This window comes from Erigeron canadensis, chromosome 5, assembly GCF_010389155.1.
Source record: "Erigeron canadensis isolate Cc75 chromosome 5, C_canadensis_v1, whole genome shotgun sequence".
Classification (NCBI taxonomy): domain Eukaryota; kingdom Viridiplantae; phylum Streptophyta; class Magnoliopsida; order Asterales; family Asteraceae; genus Erigeron; species Erigeron canadensis.
Genome location: NC_057765.1, coordinates 32,128,665 through 32,153,019, shown reverse-complemented (window position 1 = coordinate 32,153,019; position 24,355 = coordinate 32,128,665). Strand labels below are relative to the sequence as shown.

General features: G+C 35.3%; 3 protein-coding genes across 3 annotated transcripts; 2 read left to right on the top strand and 1 right to left on the bottom strand.

Moving 5' to 3' along the window:
- The first annotated feature begins 937 nt into the window (after positions 1-937).
- LOC122602001 (aconitate hydratase, cytoplasmic-like) lies at positions 938-7,506 on the top strand. Its single transcript, XM_043774738.1, has 20 exons — positions 938-1,187; positions 1,820-1,924; positions 2,293-2,453; positions 2,539-2,631; positions 2,941-3,126; positions 3,245-3,406; positions 3,514-3,658; positions 3,757-3,899; positions 4,031-4,087; positions 4,191-4,270; positions 4,337-4,412; positions 4,624-4,809; positions 4,932-4,999; positions 5,090-5,208; positions 5,323-5,444; positions 5,535-5,633; positions 5,726-6,205; positions 6,374-6,472; positions 6,850-7,092; positions 7,204-7,506. Exons 1-20 carry the CDS (start codon positions 953-955, stop codon positions 7,267-7,269), a joined length of 2,925 nt encoding a protein of 974 aa, XP_043630673.1. The 5' UTR covers positions 938-952; the 3' UTR covers positions 7,270-7,506.
- Positions 7,507-10,885: 3,379 nt separating this feature from the next.
- On the top strand, positions 10,886-14,849 carry LOC122600115 (AUGMIN subunit 4). The gene is made up of 13 exons (XM_043772779.1): positions 10,886-11,076; positions 11,167-11,214; positions 11,365-11,490; positions 12,097-12,414; positions 12,509-12,605; positions 12,708-12,753; positions 12,898-12,991; positions 13,087-13,158; positions 13,251-13,309; positions 13,833-13,901; positions 13,998-14,049; positions 14,518-14,595; positions 14,679-14,849. Exons 1-13 carry the CDS (start codon positions 10,951-10,953, stop codon positions 14,745-14,747), a joined length of 1,254 nt encoding a protein of 417 aa, XP_043628714.1. The 5' UTR covers positions 10,886-10,950; the 3' UTR covers positions 14,748-14,849.
- A 441-nt stretch (positions 14,850-15,290) lies between these two features.
- Positions 15,291-17,964, bottom strand: LOC122601598 (calcium-dependent protein kinase 33). The gene is made up of 8 exons (XM_043774348.1): positions 17,331-17,964; positions 16,911-17,051; positions 16,656-16,811; positions 16,319-16,428; positions 16,081-16,248; positions 15,869-15,996; positions 15,683-15,782; positions 15,291-15,599 (listed from the first exon to the last, which is right to left on the bottom strand). Exons 1-8 carry the CDS (start codon positions 17,962-17,964, stop codon positions 15,552-15,554), a joined length of 1,485 nt encoding a protein of 494 aa, XP_043630283.1. The 3' UTR covers positions 15,291-15,551.
- Between the last annotated feature and the right edge of the window lie 6,391 nt (positions 17,965-24,355).

Here is a 24,355-nt window from a genome sequence, read left to right as displayed (position 1 = left end):
ACTACTTCGATAAACATATTTAATATTGATAACGTCGTAAGCCCCATGTATTAGACACAAAGTTAAAAACAGTTGAACTAATGACTTAAGTTATTAAAAAACTTTTAAAAATTTACAGTAATATTTTACAAACAAAATACAACGTTCTAACTTCAAACAAATATGAACTTCATTAAAAAAAAAGTTATAATTTTCTTACTTTATATGTATTAACTTTTTGTATCAATAATGTTCACAGTTAATTATTATCAAAGCATTTAGCAATTATAATATTGTAAGTCTCGTGTCCAGTGTTGGACACGGGTCTATATTCTAGTATTTAACTAAGTTAATGTATTAGAGAAACTAATATCTATCATTTCTTTTGACCCATTATAAATCATCATCGACCAATTATATGACAAATATATAAAGAGAAAATGAATCAACATAACATTTTTTTATACATATTTAAGAGTGATCATAAAAATTTAATTTCACTAATGATGAATTGGGTGATTTTTTTCTTTTAAATCTCTAAATGACAAGGGTGAAAAAAAAAAAAAAAAAACCTCCTAAGCCTTTGAACCAAACACCATTTTAAAATCTTTTATTGAAAAGGTAAAAATAGGGCCGCCGATCAGTTAAAAAACACAATAAAAAACCAAATAAGTAAAATCACTATTGGAGTGTGCAACCCACACTCGTCTAAATCTAGCCGACTTCTAAATATATCCACAACCAAAACCAAATCCCACCGTCCACCTTTCCTCCAAACACAAATCTCACCGTCCATTTTAACTCAACAACTCACCCTCACCGTCTTACACTACACCTCGTCACACCCCTGTCAGCATCCATGAATATCTTTCTATCTCTATCCTCGTCATTTTTAACTTGTAATTATATAATCTAAAAAATAATTACTAAAAATAATTAAAATTTAATCTTTCTGGCACACAATACAAACGTGATGCATATAATATCATCACCATCTTCAATAGCATCACTTCTCAGATCATCATCATCATCGCCGTCTTCTCTCCCATCAAAACTTTCTCTCTCTAAAAATTTTCCGTCCCGATCATTCACTACAACTTCGTCGCCGTCGTTTCTCCGCCGGAGATCCGCTCTCAGTGTCACCGCTCAGATCGGAACCACCGTTACTCCTCTCATTCAACAGTTTCACCGAAAAATCTCTTCCATGGGTATATATACTATATCTATATCTATCTATACGTACAGTTTCATTTCATCATTATACTTTTTATTATAATATTATTTATTCATTTTATTGATTAATGATTTAGATTAGTTAAATAAGACGTTGACTTTATTTTACTCCGTTATTATAATATGTGTATATATATTTCTCCCTGGACTAGTGATTTAATAAGTTTATATATATATATCTGTATCTATCACTATAGATATATAAATAAACAGACACACGCAAAGTGCAGGTTATAATTGATGTGTAAGTAAGCATGGTGTTATTTATTTTGACCTTTTTATTTGAAAATTTTTCGAAAAATAAATCGATACTGATTTGGATTCATGTATTAAATCTTAAGGAATATTGACTTTATCAGTGATACTGATTTAAACTTTATTCACTTCACTTTGATTGTCTACTTTATAAGAGCAAAAAATAAATAAAATGGAATAAAGATGCTTTTTTTAATATTAGAATTGTTTTGAGCTCAATCTATATCTCAAATACATTCTTGTTGTGTCTTTTGTGCTGGCAATTTATCTATTGTTTTTAATATAAATTTGATCTTCTGTTTCATATTTATATATATTTTGAGTTTTTTTTTTTTGGTTTTATAATGCACAGCTTCTGAAAATCCATTCAAGGGAATCTTCACTGCTCTTCCAAGACCTGGAGGTGGCGAATTCGGAAAATTTTATAGTCTTCCTGCTTTAAACGATCCCAGAGTTGGTACAGACACATTTCTTGTACTCATTAGAAAAGTTTTTATTTTTATTTTACCTCATATGTGTTGACTCTGCTTATATAGCTTTTTGCCTATTGTTTGTGTTTATAAAGAGGTGTTTATAAGATAAAACGTAATATTTTGTTTAAAACTTCGGTTCTTGTGTAGTTAACGAATTAACCCCTGTTGATCGTTATAAAAAGCTAGCATTTTTGTTGCAGCTACCAAGATATTTGATTTTGTCATCACACAATGTTATCTCTCACACGTGAATATACTATTTGTACTCACAGTGTTTATTAGCAGTTACCCAGTCCTTAAATTCGCTTTTATACGTTGTTTCTCTTTAATTTGTGGATTTACATATTTGCAGACAAGCTCCCATACTCCATCAGGATTCTTTTAGAGTCTGCAATACGCAATTGTGATAACTTTCAAGTTACACCAAACGATGTTGAAAAGATTATCGACTGGGAAAATACTTCACCCAAGCAAGTGGAGATTCCATTTAAACCTGCCCGTGTTCTCTTACAGGTATATCTCATTAAGTATGCAAGTATGTAGTTATTTACGCTAGTACCTGATTGGTCATTTCTGATCATGTGTGAAATTTGTTTAGGATTTCACAGGAGTTCCAGCTGTAGTTGACCTTGCTTGTATGCGAGATGCTATGAACAAGCTCGGTGGTGACTCTAAGAAGATCAATCCATTGGTTAGTTATTTATTAGTTATTATTAACTATCTGCCTTCCAACACTAAGCATTAGTGCATTTGACTAGTCTATGTGAACATTTTTCTTGCTTGATGATTTTTTTTGAGTGCCAAGGAATCTTAAAGGATTGCATATTCTTTCCAGCAATGACATTTTCTTTCTCTGTCTGATTTATATCAGCTGACCTTATTCCAATTTATGTAATCTGACCTATAATATGCTGCATTCTGGAATAACTTTCCATGATCACATATTTGTTGGAGCATGAATCCTTTTATTTTCATGCTTTTAATGTTTGGTAATTCACAGGTGCCAGTAGACCTTGTTATCGACCATTCAGTTCAAGTTGATGTTGCAAGAAGTGCAAATGCTGTCCAAGCAAACATGGACCTTGAGTTTCAGCGCAACAATGAGCGGTTTGCCTTCCTCAAATGGGGATCACATGCATTTGACAACATGCTTGTTGTTCCTCCTGGTTCTGGGATTGTTCACCAGGTAAGATATATGCATTGGAAGTATGATTTTTGATGTTTGCTTCAGCTTTCATTTTGGTTTCTTTCCTTAACCTCTAGACATATATCTGGGACTAAATAGGTTATTTTCATATATTCAGGTCAATCTGGAGTATCTTGGACGGGTTGTTTTTAACACCGATGGCCTTCTCTATCCTGATAGTGTTGTTGGAACTGATTCCCACACAACCATGATTGATGGATTAGGAGTAGCTGGCTGGGGAGTAGGGGGGATTGAAGCAGAGGCAACAATGCTTGGACAGGTATAACTCATTTTAGATTTGGCGATGTAACTCTTCTTGTCTGGTGGCTGATGGGTCGGGATCACTATGTTCACTATAATTGGTTAACTCTTCACTGGCATTGACAGCCCATGAGCATGGTTTTGCCTGGAGTTGTTGGATTCAAGTTGTCTGGAAAGTTGAAAAATGGTGTCACAGCTACTGATTTGGTGTTGACCGTGACCCAAATGTTAAGAAAGCATGGTGTTGTTGGAAAATTTGTTGAGTTCTTCGGTAATGTCTTGCATCCTGCAATCATATCTTTTTATTCTTGTTAACAAATATCTTAACCATGCTTTACACACTTTCTACTGTCATGTTTGTACATGTAGGCGAGGGTATGCGTGAACTTCCTTTGGCTGATAGAGCCACTATTGCCAATATGTCTCCTGAGTATGGTGCAACAATGGGCTTCTTCCCTGTTGATCATGTAACATTGCAGTACCTCAAGTTAACAGGAAGAAGCGACGATACTGTAAGCTATCTTCTTTATAACCTGAATTAATCTCTAAAGTAACATTAATAAAATATAATAAAGTTAGGGGATTTTTTGGAATTATTATAGTGCACTCTTTATATGGTATTTCTTTTTCCGATCGCTTATAGGTGGCTATGATTGAAGCATACTTGCGAGCAAACAACATGTTTGTTGATTATAGTGAGGTTAGCTTTCTTCATGTTTCTTTCCCCTTTCCGGCCTTTTGGAAGTTCTTGAATTCATAAGTAGTATCATCTACTCATCACTAATAATGATATGAAATGACAGCCTCAGGAAGAGAAAGTTTACTCATCATATCTACAACTGGAACTAAGTGATGTTGAACCCTGTATCTCTGGTCCAAAACGGTATGTTATGGTGTGTTTTTTTCATTGTTGTATGTTATACGTTTCTTATACCCAAACATCTTACAGGCCGCATGATCGTGTTCCAATTAAAGAAATGAAGAGCGACTGGCATTCATGCCTTGATAACAAAGTTGGATTTAAGGTGATATAAGTTTATTGTTTTCTGTTAATGTGTGTTTTTCACCTTCAATCAATGTTGTTGCCTATGCTTTGATTAGCTGGCATGAAGTATGGATTTATTTATGGAAAGTGGAAAACCATGGATTTGCTGTCTAAATGATTACTTTGATCTGGGACTCTGGGTTGCCACTACAGTTGGCTTTTCAGTTTTTAAGCTCCTCGGTTTAATGCAGGGATTTGCCATACCAAAGGAGGCTCAAGAAAAAGTTGTAAGCTTTCCATTTCATGGGCAAACTGCTGAATTGAAACATGGTAGTGTTGTGATTGCAGCAATCACGAGCTGTACAAACACATCAAACCCTAGTGTCATGCTTGGAGCTGGTCTTGTTGCAAAGAAGGCTTGCGAACTTGGTCTGGAGGTTCGTATATAGCTCTAAAATGTTATATACTTATGTTAGTATGGTTTGGTACCCATTTATCGTATATGTGGTAAAATAAAAAGCTTCATGCTCCTGAGATAGCCTCTTTTATCTCTTTTCAGGTTAAACCATGGGTAAAAACAAGTCTTGCTCCTGGTTCCGGAGTTGTTACTAAGTACTTGCTTCAAAGGTAATGGCAATTGGTGATGGTTTAATTTGTTCGTTTCCTCATCCTTCAAAATCATATCTATAAGTAGCTGAGAAGCTTTCCTCTATGTAGTGGCCTGCAAAAGTATCTAGATCAGCAGGGATTCAATATAGTGGGATATGGCTGCACCACATGTATTGGGAACTCGGGTGATCTTGATGAGTCGGTTGCCTCTGCCATTACTGAAAATGGTATGATTTTAACTCATATGAAGTGTTAAAGACGGATAAGTAATCAGTGTTAATGTTAATGTTAATGTTACTGGTCTTTTTTTTTCTGAATATTTTGTTTGGTGTGCTTTCCAGATCTTGTCGCTGCAGCTGTACTGTCTGGAAACCGTAACTTTGAAGGACGTGTTCATCCGTTGACAAGAGCCAACTATCTTGCCTCACCCCCCTTAGTTGTGGCTTATGCACTTGCTGGCACGGTATGTGGAGAGCTGGAAATCATTAATGTCTGATTTACAGTATTTTTGTGCTTTGTAGAATCTTCGAAGAATAAATATGTTGTGTTTCAGGTTGACATCGACTTCGAGAAGGAGCCAATTGGAACTACAAAGGATGGAAAGAGTGTGTATTTTAAGGATGTATGGCCCAGTAATGAAGAAATAGCTGAGGTACAAGTCTTTCATTCTTCTTTTTACTCCATGTCCAGACCACATTGAATCTTAACGAGAGTTAAATTTATGGTACTTCTATAATTTAACAGGTCGTTCAGTCAAGTGTTTTGCCCGATATGTTTAAAAGCACCTACCAGGCTATCACACAGGGCAATCCGATGTGGAATAAGTTATCTGTTCCTTCATCAAGTTTATATTCTTGGGATCCTAACTCAACTTACATTCACGAACCACCATATTTCAAGGACATGACCATGGACCCACCGGGTCCCCGCAAAGTGAAGGATGCATACTGCTTACTGAATTTTGGCGACAGTATCACCACTGACCATATTTCTCCAGCCGGTAGTATCCATAAGGACAGCCCTGCTGCAAAGTTCCTCCTTGATCGTGGAGTTGACCGTAGGGATTTTAACTCCTATGGTAGCCGTCGTGGAAACGATGAAGTTATGGCCAGAGGAACGTTTGCCAATATCCGAATCGTTAATAAGTTGTTAAACGGGGAGGTGGGCCCAAAGACTATTCACATTCCCACGGGAGAGAAGCTTTCGGTGTTTGATGCAGCAATGGTATGTTGTAGGACACCTCTATTTTCATTGAATTTGTCAGGAATATGATAAATAGTCAAACCTACTGCTCTATGTGTGCATGTGGCTGTAATTGCTTCATGACGTCATTGTTCACTTTTAAGTTCTTTTTGCTAGATGTAAAACCCTTTATTGTTCAAAATATTGCAGAGGTACAAAGAGGCTGGACAGGAAACCATTGTTTTGGCCGGAGCTGAATATGGAAGTGGCAGTTCCCGAGACTGGGCTGCCAAAGGCCCAATGCTACAGGTAAGTAATTTGTTAATCCTATCTGCAGACTTCAAAGATATTTTGGTCACTTGTAGTCTGGGCTAGATATATTTTGAGTTCTGTTTTTTATATTGGGTTCGCATGAAAGACTTGTGTCCAATGATAGTAATCGAGCACTCGAAAAAACATAATTCAAGTTGGTTTTATACTGTTCGAGATATTTTCTTAATATTTTGATTTCTTAATATTTTCTTTTTTTGATTTTTTTCATACTGTTCGAGATACAACTTGACCCCAGGCTACCCATTCATAATGTTAAGTTGAATCGTCACCTCTAGCTCTAGTTGGAACGATCAATTTGATTTGAGCGATCGAGTGTCAATATGGATTCTCTTTAAACTTTGTAAATGTTTCAGGGAGTGAAGGCAGTGATAGCCAAGAGTTTCGAGAGGATACATAGGAGTAACTTAGTTGGTATGGGTATTATTCCACTTTGTTTCAAGGCTGGTGAAGATGCAGATACTCTAGGTTTGACTGGTCATGAACGTTACACCATTGACCTGCCATCAAAAGCCAGTGACATAAAGCCGGGGCAAGATGTCACTGTGACAACTGACAATGGTAAATCCTTCACATGTACAGTCCGATTTGACACACAGGTATGTTGTCTTTAATTCTTTTGAGTTGTCACTTAAACGCCTATTCTTGTCAAAATCTGTAGAACTTATGAAAGCGTGAGATTTGAGTACCCCAATTGTTTGCATCTACAGGTAGAATTGACATACTTTGATCATGGAGGCATCCTTCAATACGTGATCAGGAACCTGATTAAATAAATGTCTCCCTCCATGTTCAAGTTCCACAATGCCAGCTGATTGCGTCTCCCTTTTTATTTGCGTTTTAGTGCTCTGAATAAAATCGGAATTATGTTTCCTTTCTGATCTCTTGTTCTTGTGGATAATATCATCATTTTATATTAGTTGAGTTATATTTATACAGTTACTGATGCTATGGGTTCTGTATTCAAGATTTTGGTAGCAATTAAAAATTAAAAGGCATGATTTTTGATTTCATGGCTGTGCGTTTTCTGACCCCATGTCGTTGGAGATTAATTTGTATGTTATGCAAATGAATGGCATTTGCCGATATGGCGATTAATCTGTATGTTGGTGATTAATTTAAAAAGCACCATTATTTGGATATTCTAATGTTTGAACTAACTTATAAAAATGTTTCATTTGACTTTTGAAATAGCTCCATTACTCGCCAGTCACCAACAATCTTTACTATTAAGACAAGGGTTTATCAAAATGACTTCACTAGTGGGAAGTTCAAAATCTGTTCCATATGAGGATATGGTGTTAAGTTCAAGGGGAGTGATATTCACACAACACAAATTAGCCATCCAGAACATACGTATATATTCTACTGCACAGTGTACAATTGTGTAAAGCATGTATTGTTGTGGATGGCTAATTTGTGTTGTGGGGATATCATTTCCGTAAGTTCAAAGGCTTGTACATGCTGCTCTTACAAATGTTATTTACTTATTTACCATATGTGGGATAGCCTGTAAAATTTTTTTTCGAAATATTTACAGATATCCATGTCTTACACAATACAAAATAGTCATTTTGGGGAAAAATGGTTTTGTTCGTGATGTGGATAATTTTTGCATAAATCAATGCCTTTATGTAAACATTAGGTTAGATCAATGGGGTTGGATTCATATAGATCCTTTAAAAATGATGGAAACCAAGGGACTAATCTCAGTCTTTGGATCAACCATCATCAAAATCCCATCAAACATGATTGGTTACTCCGGTGAATTACTCCGGCGACTGTGCAATCATATTTGATTGGTTTAGCCAATCAAGCTTGATTGGTTACTCCGGCGACATTATCCAATCATATTTGATTGGTTAAGCCAATCAAGCTTGATTGATTACTCTGACGAATTACTCCGGTGAATTACTACGGCGACATTTTCTAATCATAGTTGATTAGTCAAGCCAAATCAAGCTTGACTGGTAATCACTAAGACACTAACGCCGTCGAATCTTCTCCGGCGACTTCTCCGGCTAATCAATTTCGTTTTCGGGTGGATATGGAACGGGCCAGAGGCCCTTATCCGTTCTAAACTGACCGTCAAGGGACGCATATGGGAATAGTATGGATTTGATGGGCGGCGATCCAAGAGAGGGTGGATTCTGATTTTTCTGGCGACACTGATTTTTCCGGCGAGCTCAAAAACAGTGTTTATTGGATAGGGTTTGTGCGGAATGTGTTTCTGAGTGTTTTGGTACAAGTTTCATGCATTAATTCGAAGAAACAACACAACTATAGTGTTTTTAATTTTTCCGGTGAGTTTTTCAAGTTTTCCGGCGAGTATAGATCGGATTAATTTATGGTCAGGGTTTGTTCGCGGTGTGATTGTGAGTGTTTTGGTAGAAGTGTGATGTTCTAATTCGAAGGAACGAATGATATATCGGCGTTTGAAGTTTTTCAGCGAAGTTTGTTGCATTTTCCGACGGTTGTATCGCCGGAGAAGAAGGAGGAGGAGTAGGTCGCTGTCGCCGGTCAGAGATAAAGGTGGAGATTGCGGTGGTTCAAGATCCCGTCGCCGGAGAGTGGTTGCCAGAAAAGCGGGGGGGAGAGAGAGAGAGTCATAGTGTGTGTGTGTGTGTGTGTGTCTGTGTTTGGTAGGAGGAAGAAGACAATGGGAAGGGAAATAAAGGGTGGGATTTATTTTTGAGGGGATAATCTAATGGTCTAGATTTGTCTCCTAGTTTCCAAGGAAAAATTAGGACTCAAATGAACAAACTTCTAGATCAATGACCCATGACAATTTTAGCTATATACAACTAACTAGATACTTGCACAATGCTGTATAGGCGATTTGATCTTAACGGCTAAGTAGTGTAAGTTATTGACCTTGGGGGGATTCATCTTGGTTCGAGTCCCAATTCTCACATTTGTGGGGTGGATTAATAGGAATTTTTCGAGAGTCCTGGGTATCATCCCAGGCATGCGCGTAATTTAGGAGTAGAAGTAGATTCAAATGTCGTTCGAAAAAAAGGTACTGTATATATTTTAAGAGTTAAAAGAATAAATGATATAAATAGGTGAAATGGATATATTGGTTATTTATCATATACTAAATTTGTAACATAAAAAATAAAAAAATAGCTATAACTTTTATATATTAGCATAGATACGTATTCAGAAACCCAAAATTTTCACACTATAAGTGATCAAATAGGTAGTATTACATAAATATATATATATATATATATATATACACATTATGTAAAAATGTTGACTTAGTCATTTACTTATTTAATGACATATTAACTTACACCTGAGTAATGTGGCCACCCTAACTAAAATGATAAAAAGATTGAAAGATGGTGATCAAATAGCTAGTATTACATAAAAAGTAAAAAAATATACATTATGTAAAAATGTTGACTTAGTCATTTACTTATTTAATGACATATTAACTTACACCCGAGTAATGTGGCAACCCTAACTAAAATGATAAAAAGATTGAAAGACGGTGATAAGTCTAGAGAGTAGAGAAAGAATGAATGAGAGGAAGTTTTTGGGTGTGTGGGTGTGTTTTTATTGTTTGATTTATATGCCTTTTCTATCGACACGTCTTTTGTATCTATAAGAGTAATATGCGTTATTTTATGATGTATGTATTTGGATAAAAAAGACTTTTTAACTTGTGAAACCAGTTTTTAATGGTTTTTTGCCAACATCAACGGTTAATTGTTTTATAGTTTCACCTAATCAACCAATACATAAATTCCATTTTCCCCCCTTTATTTCTTCATTTTTCATCTACAATCTTCTTGTTTTTGTATGACTTTAAACATATTTAATCTTAATTACAAAAACCGTTCTTATGGTTTGTGAGGTACATAAATTATCGTTTTGATTCCTAACTTTTGACCTTTATCGCCATTGCGGTGTTAGCTTAATAGTCGTTTTTCACAATGTGGTTTACTCATGGGGGTCTGAGGTTCGAATTCTGCCACCTTAGCAATGCGATACCCCATCTAATACATGGGGAGTAAACCCATTTGGGCATTATCAGGAGTCGAACCGGCATGAACGCATCCGTGTATAAGGTGTTAGCCAATTATCCGTTGCCACCTTTAAAAAAAAAAACCTTTTGACCTTCATCTACATTTTTGATTCAAAAGTCGATAGTTTTAGTCAAAATTCAACATTGTTGATCTAAGAGTCAACAAGTTTTTGGACTAAAACTGTTGATTGAGCTTCAAAATCAGAGACAAAAACCGTAATTTAAGAAAGGTAAGAATGAAACTTGCAATTTTTAACATGAACGATTTTTGTAATTTTAAATTTTATTCATATGCTTGTTTTGTAACTTTTACTTGTAACACACTAACACCCGGGTAAATTACCTGCCGGCCAAACCAAATCAAACCCGGGCATTTTACTTTAATTTTTTTTCAAAAAAGAAAGAAACACCAGGGCCAAAAATGTCTAGAACCGCAGGGCAAAATCTGGCAGCAGATGTAACACAATTAATAGATCAATTAGATCGCCATTGTTTAGCTCCTGATGGATCCCTCATCACTAAATCTGTTTACAATGATCTTCAACTTGTACCCATTTCTTTTCATATCCTGTTTTTTCCTTTCTAACTAACATTTTTTTCAAATAAATTAAATTAATTTCTTTAAAATTTGTTTCAGGCGCGTGAAGAAATGTCCAGAGAAAGATTACGGTATTTGGAAGCCATGGTACTTATAAAGTTTTAATCTTTTTTATTCAGCTTTTACAGTTTTTTGATTTTTTTTTTAGTGTTTTTGGGAAAGTTATATTAGGGTTTTTGATTATATTTTGTGGGTGTTTTTTAATTTTTAGTGTAGTGATGTTTATATACAATGTAGGCTATATATTGTGAAGCAATTGGGATGGTGGAAGATTACCAACAGGCGGTTTCGGTTGCTAATCTTGGTGGGATTCGAGACGGTCAGGGTTTGCATTCCAATCTTGGCCTCAAGAATACTCCTCAGGTTTACTTCCCCCTTTTTTTTTAATAAAAATGTTAAATGTTTGATGTGTATATTTATTGAAAAGTTGAATTTTACGAAAGTTGGCTTTCGTTAGACCTCACCAGACCCATAATTATGTGAATTAAGCTTCTCTATTGTCCTGCTCATATAGTGACTGGCCTAACCAACTGATCCGCATTTACCGAGGAGTCATTTTAATACGAGAAATGAATTAGGTTCCTCTTTGGCTCAGACGGGATACTTTTTAAATGCCATTAACTTTGGAACCAAGTAGGCTACACGTAGTAAACTAGTTTTATATACTTTGTGAATACGTTCATCATATGTTTTGACTAATTACTGTTAATAGTTTCAATATGTCTTTTATTAGAGGTGGTAATTCAGTTATTTTGATCCATCTACTTAGAATGGGTTGATTGGGGTTATTTTTGAAATCTGGAAATAATAATTCAATGCAAGCTGACTAAATCATACCACTTTGAACCTGTTTTTTAACCAGTCCATTCTGCCACATCTAAAATTGTTGCCTTTTACTGTGACTGTGAGCATGTAACCTTGTTTTTTGATCAGGCGTCATGAATGCGGTTTTTCTATATTATTGTGTAGGTATATGAAGCGCTTGAACATCGATTAGTTGTTGCAGAAGCTGCTCAGAGATTGAGACTTCCTCTAATATCAAAAGATGGGGAGGTCCACGAGGAAGAAATAGAAAAAATGAGTGTATTATCACGAAGCTCCATTGATAGTACAACTACCAATATCACAATAAACTCAAACTCAAGCAACTACACAAACATTTCTTCAATAAACATTGGTGCTTCTGATGCTGGAGATCCTGGAGTCGGTGGTGTTCCTGACCGTTTTCTTGGAATAACACCTGGTTATTTGTGGCAAAGTCAGGTCCAACATGCATCATTGCCTAGGGTAAGATTATAGTTTATGACCACTTAAGACAATAGTTGCTATGCATTGTTTTTAGTCTTAATTTATTTGTTTGTGATTTCTTACTTTTTTGTAGGATGTGGCAGAATACCAAATGCCACTTCTTCGTGAGATTGAGGGTCGCTTGAAGTCTAAATGTGATAAGTTAGCTGACGCTTTTATAGATGACTTAGGTACAATTTTGTGTCTAAAATACTTACCTGATAAGTTCTATATGTATTATATGTAACATATCGAAAGATGGTGAAATTTTCTTAATCTCTCGCGGTCTTCAGATAGGTCAACTGGTAATCAAAATTCAAGTGCCCGGCTTCCTGAAAGGTTTGTATTATTATCTGTTGTTATGATTGGTGAAAGATACATTTGGTATATCTTCTGGTTACCTTCTTTGAACTTTGTGTTTCTATTTATCACTAGCTGCTTTTTTAGCGAATGTAAATATATTCCTTTAATTCTTTGAAACAGGGTGAAGTTAATTATTGAGGAGATTGAAAGAGAAGAAGGTGCTTTACGTGAAGATTTATATTCTGCTGACAGAAAGTTTGCAGAGTATTATAATGTATGTGATAAGAACTATACCATCTTAGCTAATTCCATTTGTTGTCTATATACACAGTTAAGTTGGCTAACCTAAAATCATATTTGTTTCTTAAGGTCTTGGAACAGATACTTGGTGTCCTTATTAAGCTTGTGCGAGATTTAAAGTTGCAACATCATCATAAATATGTGAGAATTGTTGTGTGTTTTCTTTAGACATGATGCTTTTTTTCTGTGAAACCAAATGTGCACTAAACATAGTTTTATTTGAAATCTTGTAGGACGAACTGCATAAAAGTTGGTTGTGCAAAAGGTGTGAAACTATGAGTGCAAAATTAAGGTTGGTATCTATACTCTCTTGGAATCTCTGATAGTAACACCGATGTGGAATTGAAGATGTTATAAATACTGCTTCAAATTCTGAAATTTCAAGGCGTGTACAATTCTTGTAAAGTTGAGAGTTGCTAAAAAATTTAATATATAACATGATGCTGTAGGGGGTGTTATATATGATTTGGAAGTGATTATTGCTACTGACAGAATTAAACTCTCGATTCCTGATTAATGACCATAGCTGGTTCAGGTAGGAAGGGTTATCAACATAGGAAGTGTAGGAAGGGTGATGCACCTAGAGTAAGTGCACTAGGTGCATCAGAGTGTAAAAAGTAGGTGAATTTACTTCAGGTGCATCGAAATGTAAAAAGTTGGTTCAACATCCTTTCTATGTTAAATAACACTGGAAACTCACCCATTGACCATTAATAATCAGAAAGTAAATACGAAAACTGGTTATCGTGACTTCACTTAAAACAGAGATCCAACACGGCAACACCTATATAACATACCATATCTTTTTTGTTCAGAGTATTGGAGCATATTCTCTTGCTTGAGACATACACACAGGAATCAGTTCCAGCTCTGCATGAGATAAGGTGAAGATGTTGATATTTTAGTGGAGTTTTTTTCTCGTCCTGATCTTAGTAAATTTTACGCAATTACATGTTAATGAAATTTACTGTTTGTTACAGGAAATATCTTGTTGAAGCCACTGAAGAAGCTTCACTTGCTTATAACAAAGCGGTAAGTTTGTCTTGCATAACATTTTAGCATTGATGGTTAATTATGTTTCCCATTTATTGTCTGGGACTCTTGTTAGTAAATTGTCGCTTTTAGTGGAGCAATAGGCAGATTGGGAATAGGTCAAAACATGTAAGCTTTTAGCATGGGTCAGAAATGGATCTGGTTGGCTGATCACATAATTTTTAATTTTTTAGAGTTCAATAGTTGATGTAGTAAATATGATTACATGACTATATTATTACAATCACCACCTAAATTTTGTTTAATCGGGTGCTTCAAAAGATTTTCTACATTTAAGTACATTTTGGATGACTTCCAAACCGTTTGACTTGTCCCTTTTAAGTTTAATTTTCGATTTAAAAGTAAAACTAATTAGCCTGTTAGAGATAAACCCAAGTCAACTTTTTTGCATGTAAATGTGTCAAAGTTCTCACTTCTAGTTGACACAATTGCACTGACCGTAAATAGGTGACACGACTTCGTGAATATCAAGGGGTTGACCCGCATTTTGACACGATTGCAAGGCAATATCAGGATATTGTGAAGGTAAGTAGCATAATCTATTGTTACTTAATTCTTTATCATCACTGCTAATAAGATTGTAAAAAAGTCTGATCATATTGTTGCAGAAACTGGAGAATATGCAGTGGACAATTCACCAAGTTGAGATGGACCTCAACCGTTTACCAAGTTCTTGATGTAAATTCAGTGATATGTTGGACCTCTCATTTTGTGCTGTTTGGTTTTGTATCATAATACAAGATGAATCAATGAGATAACTGTGTCGTGATTGAGTGTTATCCATTGTGCATCTACTTATCAGGTTCTAGTTGTATTTTGACACTAGATGCATGAAATGATGGTTCAATTCTAAGTAGGAAAAACACGCATATCTGAAAAAAAAATGTTCACTCCTAAGGTCTGTTGCCGTCTTGCCCATCTGCATGTCTATGTTAATTGATCTGATTAAGTTAATCAAACATGGCAACTAACATGATATTCAAAATTTTGAAGTATATTGATTTTGTTGTTCATAACCTGTATATTTTGTTCCAACATGCTAGTATTTGATCAATTTATCAAGCCGTATATTAGATTTTGTTGTTCGGTAATGTTTGAACTACATTAAGCTGCAACCAGTTTGCTTTTACTTTTATCTTAATATGTACTGATGGTCAATCGTGGTTGTGCACTTGTGTTTGATTGTGACTAAGTGAGATGGTATTACTTAGCATTCCATATAAGACAATTTATCGGAACTTATTCAAACAGATAAGGACATATGACTTGAAGATGCAGTCGTATTTTTTCTATGAAATACCAACGAACATATGGCTTGATAATTATTGCAGTAAGCATCCGTTAACAACCATTGTCATAATACTAGCTTTCACACACATTTTAGACACTTTGACACTGGCATGAAAATGGCTTGTTTTTCTGCTTTTCTTTGTCAGGTAAAGATATCACGAAGGGAATTAGAACGGTAACGCCTGCCCTCTTTAATTTTTTATCATGTCGACGAATTCTATGTAACTTATATGACCATCCTGTGAATTTCAAGAATGTAGAGTCAGTCAACCATGCCACTCAATTTTGTCGAGTTGCATACTACGAAGATGGACAAAATTACCTGATTTACATCAACTTGTTCTATTATTTCATCAATGGTTGCCTCGTTGCCGAATTTATGTTCTTCCAGTACTGATTTAAGCTCATCTTTTGAGATATAGCTGTCGATGAATTCCCCATCAAGATGCTAAAAGGGAGGGGAAAGGAAATTGTAATAAAAAATTTGTTGAAAGTACAAGATGCTTACTTGTCGTCATTCTTATCAAAATGCTTAAAAACTTTACGAAGCTCTTCAGCTTTATGTTTTCTTTGAAAGTTCATGATGGCAGTAATGAACTCATCATAGTCGATAGATCCATTTTCGTCTACATCAGCCTGCAATTTTCAAAATATTACATATAACCATTTTCAAATATATATGTGTATATATATATCGACACTTCATTAAAGATTCCTTACAGCATTAACAATTTCATCAATTTCTTCTGAAGTGAGCTTTGAGTCAAGCTTAGCCAACAAGTTCTTGAATTCATCAGGTTTGATAAGTTTCCTTTCATCCGTGTCAATGTCATAAAACATTAATTTTAGTTCTTGAAGCTCTTCTTGAGGAATAATTTTCGTCATTGTCTAAGATATGAAGTTTCATTAGTGCCTAAGCATGATTTACCCTTTTTTATTTTCGGTTTTTTGAAGGTACCTTGTATGCAAGTTTCTTGAATATGTTCATAGCTCGAAAGTGCTTCACCTTATTAGAAAATTTGTCATCTATTGTATATTCTACTCCATTAATCTTCAACCATGGATCCCCTAGATGATATTTCAACAGAGACAACATTATTATATGAAATAAGTGTAAAAGTAATGATATAAGTTCCGTTGCAATCACAAACAGGTGATCCGTGCACCATTTTTTTTAGCTGTACACCATCATACATGTTTCACTGTATTGTACAGTCTAGCACCTTAAAACTCCCGATGGTGTACTGCTAAAAATAGGTGGTGTACGGATCATCAACTAATGTCAGAAAACATACCAAGAACCTTTTCGGCAGTTGGGCGTTTCTTTGGATCATATGAGAGCATATTCTTCACCAGGTTTTTGGCTTCGTCTGATCTCTTTGTCCATGGATAGCTCTCCATATCAGGTGGTTTATTCTGTGTTATGCGCTCGAATATCTGTTCATCAGTCTCTACAAATTTGTTGGATCAAAATTAGATTTTCTTCAAGTGTTATAACACAAATGCTAAAAACATATGTTGATACTTGACTGAATCATAATTAAACTTACCAGCATAAAAGGGTGGTGCCCCTGTGAGTAACATATACAAAATCACCCCTGCACTCCATATATCGACTTTTTCTCCATATGGTTGACGCCGTAAAACCTCAGGAGCAACATAAAATGCTGTTCCAACTTTATCCTGTGTCACTGGAAAAGATTGCATTCTTCACTACACAAGTCATCATATCATATCATATATCTAATATATATCTACTATTTTGAGATATATTCATATATCATGTCTCATTCTCATACATACAACTTGATCTATATATGGTGAGCTTTTTGTTAAGCAACTCTCATATTTCAAAAGGTTAAAGGTTTATAAGTTACCATATCATCTTAAACCAAAAAACTTGAAACTTTATCAATTTAGTAATAAGCAAATACTGAAAATGAAGAAAATATAAAAAACTACGAAAATACCTTCATCTGTGTAGGTAGATAACCCGAAATCAATTGCTTTCATCATGGAATAATCATCAGCTAAACATGGTCCTAATGAACCTTTTTGTGCACATGGAACAAATCCTAATGCACTTTTTTTTGGCAACAAAAAATTCTCAGGCTTTAAATCTCTATGCATAATACCCATTCGATGAAGAAGACTAACAAATTTCATTATAGAACCAAGTATTTGTGCAGCAACTTTTTCGTTAAACAAACCTTTGGAATCCATTTTATCATAAAGCTCACCTCCTTCACAATACTCCATAACTAAATGCACATATTTAGGATCTTCATATGTATCTTTTAACTCCACAACATTTGGTGCACCTTTTAAACACTCCAAGATTGCAACTTCTCTTTTCAAATCCTCTTTTTCACTATTCGTAAATAGTCTTCTTTTTGGTATGGTCTTACATGCATATTTCTTGCCTGTTTTTCTTTCTTTATAAAGATATGTGACTGCAAATTTACCACTGCCTAGTTGTTTAAGAAATTTATAATCTTCATTTATATCTTTATATCCTTTTCTAAGAAGTGAACCTGACCTTGGAATCGATGGCTTCTGCGGCTGATCCTCCGGCTGGTTATCTTTGCTTAGAGAGATACCCATTTGCCCAAATGTGATGAAAATGAGTAAAAGTTTGAATCTTTATGAAGAATTATGCAAGAAATGGAAGAATCTAGGTGGAGTGACTATATAGTTTAGGATAGGAAGAAATGAAAGGAAAGAATATACTTGTTTATAAGGATTGACAATTGGATCTTTTAAACGGGAGCTGATACTACTGCAGGTTTTTATTCTTATGCTGCATAAAATTGGTTATGGCTACTTTGCCCATATTAATTAAAATTTTTAAAATTAGTAACTACTTTGCCCATAAAATTAGTTTTACACTTTTACCCCCTCCACTCTCATTTATGCCTTTTACTTTTGCTGGCAAACAACATTTAGTCTCGTTTATTGCTTATTATTTTTGGAGTCGATGATATTTTGAGCTTTGATGCTTGTCATATACAACTCTAACTAATTTTGTGGGGCCCATAAACTGTTTGATATAAGTCCTATGACAGATTGGTGCACATATTGTAACTGAACTAGTCACAAAGATTTTGACTAACTTCTACTACGAAAAAAATATAGATTATAAATGCAGTTAATGATTCCATAATAGCGAGAGTTATGGTGAAGTAGTACAAGTTGAAAAAGAAGCTTGCAATGTCATACCGACCCTGTCTGCACAAAAGGCTAAGTTACATGGTTGAATCCCTCTGGCTCCAATGATCAAAAGACCAAAGGCTGTACATCACGTTATATTTACCACTTTTGCTTATTCCCTTTGAACATTCTTCAATACTACTCAAAATGACAAACAAGAATCGTTGAATGTAACAATAAAGATCAACATATGGTATTTGAGTTTGAGAAGAAATACTATTCAACAACTCATTAAATTAGTTGGAATGAAAGATAATACTTCAAACCAAGAAAGTGATATTGTCTTGCAAGTTCAAAACGACGCCATACATGACCAGTTGCAAAAATTCATCACACAATTGAAAGAAAAAAATAACATACAACCAAGAAAGTCAACAAAATTTAGAATCCAACGATGACCAAAACACAACAGCAACCCAAAACCTTGGCAAAAGCCATGTGCCAAGCCAAAGTCAACCTAGCTGATGTATAGCTTCATATTTGACCATCACATCCTACTCGAACAAAATAGAATCACCTCAAATATTAGGATAGACATTTAAATCAAGCAAGTCGTTCTCAAGATGCATATAACTAGATCCCGCGAACACTTCACGTCTACTCTGAAATTCACAAGTAGAGCTTATAGGGTTGTGTGCTTGTAATGATTCCACGTGCTAAAATCTAGAAGGATCTCGACAAGTTGAAGTTGTTCCAGTTCCTTTTTTTCTTTTTTGCTTTCGGAGATCTTTCTTTTGGTCGTTGGATCATTGGCTTAAACAAAACATCAGATTCCGTCATAACTTTGGTGATCATAGAAGTAACAAGTCCTTTTTTTCTTAGAGGCCACGTTTTGTACTTTGAGATCAACTCATTTACTAACTTAATAAACTTTTCATGGTCATTATCATCAGAATCATCTTCCAAATTCAGGCATAATGTGTCGATCCTCCACTGTGAATGAATAAGATCCAATGAAAGGGTCATTCCATGCAAAGATTCGATCTCGTGAGCACATGGAAGACCCATAGTTGCCATATAATTACCAGTACACGAAGTCATTGTAATTAGGATGAATTGAACATAAAGCTTAACAATGTCAGACGCGATCCTTTGACTTGGAAACGAGCATTGTGGTCACTGGAGAGAATTATATCTAGCCATGGCTTAAGAGCTGGGTAATTAAAAGATTAATTAGTAACACAAACTTTAGGTCATTAATACTTAAACAATGAATCTAGCGAGAATTTGTTTATAGGGTAGTGTGAGTCTAGCGACAACACTATTAATTAGGCAAAGTGAATCTAACGAGAATATGAGCCGTGATGAAGTTTCCAACAGACTAGCAGACCAGTAGAATAGTATTTGGTCGTACCATGAGATCGGAGATGCCAAACACGTATTTTAATTTAATTACTGTTATTAGGTTCCTTACAATTTTAGGTTGTTTCTTCAGAAACGGCCTGCGCCAGTAACACCGGATATTTACTTTAAAGTATTAGTTATTTAGGAGTTAGTGACAAACCCCCAAAACAAACTAGAATTACGCATACTACTAGATTAGGTAACGCAACGCGTCTCTGCGAACGATCTTGTAGCTTATCACTAGATTATATTGCATAGACCGGGTTCTCTGCTCGTTAAGTGTGGTTTGTTTAAGATAGTTACTTGTAAAACATTATAAATTTAAAGACCGAATAAAAACCACCATCACTTGAGCATGCTATTTATAAAAGTAATAACATTGGTTAGCGTCTAGCAACACGCCAATGCTCCCGGAAATATTTAAGATTAGTTTCTTAAATTTTTTGCCAATTTGAAACGATTTAATCTTCAATATCCCTTTGTTCAGATACCCTTGTTATTTATGAATATGGATCAATGTCATTTCATAAGTTAACAATTATGTTTTCATTTTTACAATTTAATCAAGATTACCAAATTAGTCAAGACATCTTCTTGAGTTCATTTGGGTATGCGCATACAAACATCTTAATTAATTAATGAGGGCGCCAAATGGTATCATACTTCAGTTGCAAATTGAAGGAACAAATCATGTGTTGATTACAAGTGTTTGGCCCTTGAAATTTCTGAAAATAGCCCTTTATTACTACCTTGTTCAGGACAGTTAGGAACTATATCTAAAAATGCAATCCACACATGCATAACTCACTTGTATCTCAAGTCAAAGGATAAATAAAGTAACCATTTCACGAATTTCATTTAATGACGCCGATCCATGATAATTCGTTCTGTGGGGTAAGTCTAATATTCACTTTGAATATCATATGAGTTTGGTACGAAATCCAACATCTTCAAAATATTCCCTTAAATATTTTCACCAATGTCTCACAATTGTCTTACTTTAATTTATATTCCCATATAATTAATCGACAATAGACTTTTAGAATATTTAAAACATTTAAAATATTTAAATATTCATGGATCTAAACATGCAAATATAGGACACAATTATTAAATAAAATGAGATTACTTATACCGCGTATAAAAATTCATTTAATGCAAATAACAATTGTTTAACATCCCATTATCCAAATACCAAAACAGATTTACATGATATAACTAGCAATATCTAAGACCAATGCCTTCAGCATGCTTATTGAGCTTTCCTTTCGCCAATGCCTTTGTAAAAGGATCCGTTAGATTATAATTTGTTTGAACTTTGAGTAGTTTGATTTCACCCAATTCGATTTGCTCACGAACATAGTGATATCTCCTTTGGTAATGTCTGACGCCTTTTTGAACTCCAGGTTCATTGGCAATGATAATTGCTCCCGAATTATCACAAAATAAATCCACTGGAGTGTTATTTGATGGCATCACGCCAAGTCCAGAAATAAACTTTCTGATCCAGACAGCTTCCATTGCTGCATCCGACTGAGATTTTGTATCATCTTTATCAGTCTGAAATCCAGCATCACAGTATCCAGTGACTTTAAGCTCAACATCGGGATTTCCTCCATACACCAAAAACATTTCTTTAGTAGCACGCATGTACTTCAGAATGTTCTTTATAACAGTCCAATGATCCTCTCCAGGATTTTGTTGATAGCTGCTAACTATATTTTGCGCAACCGCAACATCAGGTCTAGTGCATCTTACCGCATACATGATAGAACCCACCGCCGAAGCATAAGGAATTCTTTTCATACGTTCCACCTCTTCAGGTGTAGAAGCACCGTTCTTGCTAGATAAATTAAGTTCCCGCGCTTAGAATTCTCCATCTTGAATCTCTTCAAGATTTTGTCTATATAAGCACTTTGACTTAATCCAATCAACCATTTACTTCTATCTCTATAGATCTTGATTCCAAGTATAAATGCCGCTTCACCCAAGTCTTTCATAGCAAAACACTTTCCAAGATAAGATTTAACGTCTTTCAACATTGGAATGTGATTTCCTACTATCAATATGTCATCTACATACAAGACAAGAAAAGTGACATTACTCCCACTAGCTTTGCGATATACACATGTCTCATCAGGATTTTGAGCAAAACCAAACCTTTTGATTTGTTCATCAAACCTCTTATTCCAACTTCTTGATGCTTGCTTCAATCCATAAATGGACCTTTGAAGTTTGCATACTTTGTTGGGATGTTCCGGATTGACAAAACCTTATGGTTGTACCATATAGACTTCCTCGTCTAGAAAACCATTCAAGCAAGTGGTTTTGACATCCATTTGCCATATCTCATAGTCATAGTACGCTGCTATGGCTAAGATGATCCTAATAGCTCTAATGTCCGCAACGGGAGAAAAAGTTTCCTCATAATCAACTCCATAAAGTTGAGTATAACCTTTCGCCACAAGACGAGCTTTATAGGTGTGTACATTTCCATCCATGTCGGTCTTCTTCTTGAAGATCCATTTACACCCAACGGTTCCACCATTCGGTGGAAGATCAACCAAGCTCCAGACTTGATTATCTTTCATGGATTTCATTTCCACATTCGTAGCTTCAAGCCATTTTTCAAATTCCGGATCTGATAATGCTACTTTGAAATTAGGAGGTTCATTCAAATCTCCTACTACGTGTTCTTCAGACTCAATCATAAGATTTAATCTTTCACGAGCACGTATTGTCCTTGAGGACCTACAAGTGGAATCGCTTCATCTTCAACTTGATATTCATCTAGAGATTCATCTCTTTGAACATCCCCCCCCCCCCAGTTGAAGATTCCTAGTGCTTTCAGAAGTTGACACATCATCTTTTGATGCTCATTAAGTTCAACAATCCTCCCACTGTCCTTTTGAGTTATGAGTTTCTCTTCGAAAAAACTCAGCAAATCTATATACCTTGAAAGTGTTTTCCGTAAGAAAGTAGAAATAGTAACCCATAGTTTCCTTTGGGTATCCTACAAAGATGCACTTAATAGATCTAGATTCAAGTTTGTCAGGTGTATCTCATTTCACGAGTGCCTCACATCCCCAGTCCTTTAAGTAAGACAATTTGGGAACACTCCCATGCCACAATTCATGCGGTGTCTTGTCAACCTTTTTGGTTGGAACCTTATTGAGAATGCGAACAACAGTCTCAAGGGCATAATCCCAAAACAAAAAAGGAAGAGTTGTATGATTCATCATTGATCGAACCATTTCCAACAAGGTTCGATTTCTCCTCTCTGAAACACCATTATGTTGAGGAGTATATGGAGGAGTAAGATGTTGGACTATTCCACAATCTTTAAGATAATCTTTAAACTCTTGACTTAAGTATTCACCACCGCGATCCGAACGAAGAATCTTGATGGACTTACTGAGTTGATTTTCTACTTCACTTTTAAATTCCTTGAATTTTTCAAAGACTTCATGTTTATGTTTAATCAAATAAACATAACCATAACGACTGAAATCATCCGTAAAAGTGACGAAATAGCTAGCACTTTTCCTTGACACATGCCTAAATGGGCCACATACATCCGTATGTATTAGTCCAAGTAGTTCCTTAGCCCTTTCCGGTTTATTTGGAAAAGGTTTCCTTGTCGATTTGCCCGAAACACAAGATACGCATTTTTCAAATGATTCATCATTTGTTTGTAAGACACCGTCCCTTTGAAGTCTTTCAACGCGTTTCTTGCCAATATGAGCAAGTCGACAATGCCAAAGATAAGTCGAGTCCGAATTTGGCTTGACTCGTTTGCTAACATTATACATTGAATTATCCTTTGAATCACAACCATTCATTTCAATTTCATAAATACCATCACAATCAATAGCATTAAAGTAATGAACATTATTACGAGAAACTGAAATTCCATAATCATTAAAAACATTAATGAATCCGTTGTTTTTCAACAAAGAAACTGAAATAACACCTCTAGTAATAGAAGGTGCATAATGACAATTGTCTAAAACAATTATTAAACCACTAGGTAAAACCAAATGATATTCGCCAATTTCTTCTACAGTTGCCGGTAGGCCATTTCCCACGAACAATTGTAAAGATCCCGACTTCAGTTTCCTTCTTCTTCTAAGCCCCTGTAAAGAATTACAGATATGAGTACCACACCCGGTGTCGTAAACCCATGAAGCACGCTTAGAAAATAAATATAATTCAATAGTGAAGATACCTGAAGTGTTGGCCGAACCAGTTTGCTTCTTCTTCAACTCAGCTAGATACTTTGAATAATTCCGCTTCCAATGTCCCACTTCATTGCAATGATAGCAAGTTTGGTTCTTGGCTGGATGTTCCTTTTTCGCCGGAGGGGTCTTCTTAGGTTTAGGAGTAGCAACTTGCTTTCCTTTATCCTGTTTGCCCTTTCCCTTCGGTTGTTTACCTTTTT

Excerpts from the sequence above, each read along its gene's own strand:
- LOC122600115 (XM_043772779.1), top strand. The coding sequence starts at position 10,951 with ATGTCTAGAACCGCAGGGCAAAATCTGGCAGCAGATGTAACACAATTA. Across the intron at positions 12,415-12,508 it reads AACATGCATCATTGCCTAGG|GATGTGGCAGAATACCAAAT; the intron begins GTAAGATTATAG and ends ACTTTTTTGTAG. Across the intron at positions 13,310-13,832 it reads ACTATGAGTGCAAAATTAAG|AGTATTGGAGCATATTCTCT; the intron begins GTTGGTATCTAT and ends TTTTTTGTTCAG.
- LOC122601598 (XM_043774348.1), bottom strand. The coding sequence starts at position 17,964 with ATGGGTATCTCTCTAAGCAAAGATAACCAGCCGGAGGATCAGCCGCAG. Across the intron at positions 16,812-16,910 it reads GGCACCACCCTTTTATGCTG|AGACTGATGAACAGATATTC; the intron begins GTAAGTTTAATT and ends ACAAATTTGTAG. Across the intron at positions 16,249-16,318 it reads TCAAGAAACTTGCATACAAG|ACAATGACGAAAATTATTCC; the intron begins GTACCTTCAAAA and ends TTCATATCTTAG.
- LOC122602001 (XM_043774738.1), top strand. The coding sequence starts at position 953 with ATGCATATAATATCATCACCATCTTCAATAGCATCACTTCTCAGATCA. Across the intron at positions 3,407-3,513 it reads AGGCAACAATGCTTGGACAG|CCCATGAGCATGGTTTTGCC; the intron begins GTATAACTCATT and ends TGGCATTGACAG. Across the intron at positions 5,634-5,725 it reads GTAATGAAGAAATAGCTGAG|GTCGTTCAGTCAAGTGTTTT; the intron begins GTACAAGTCTTT and ends ATAATTTAACAG.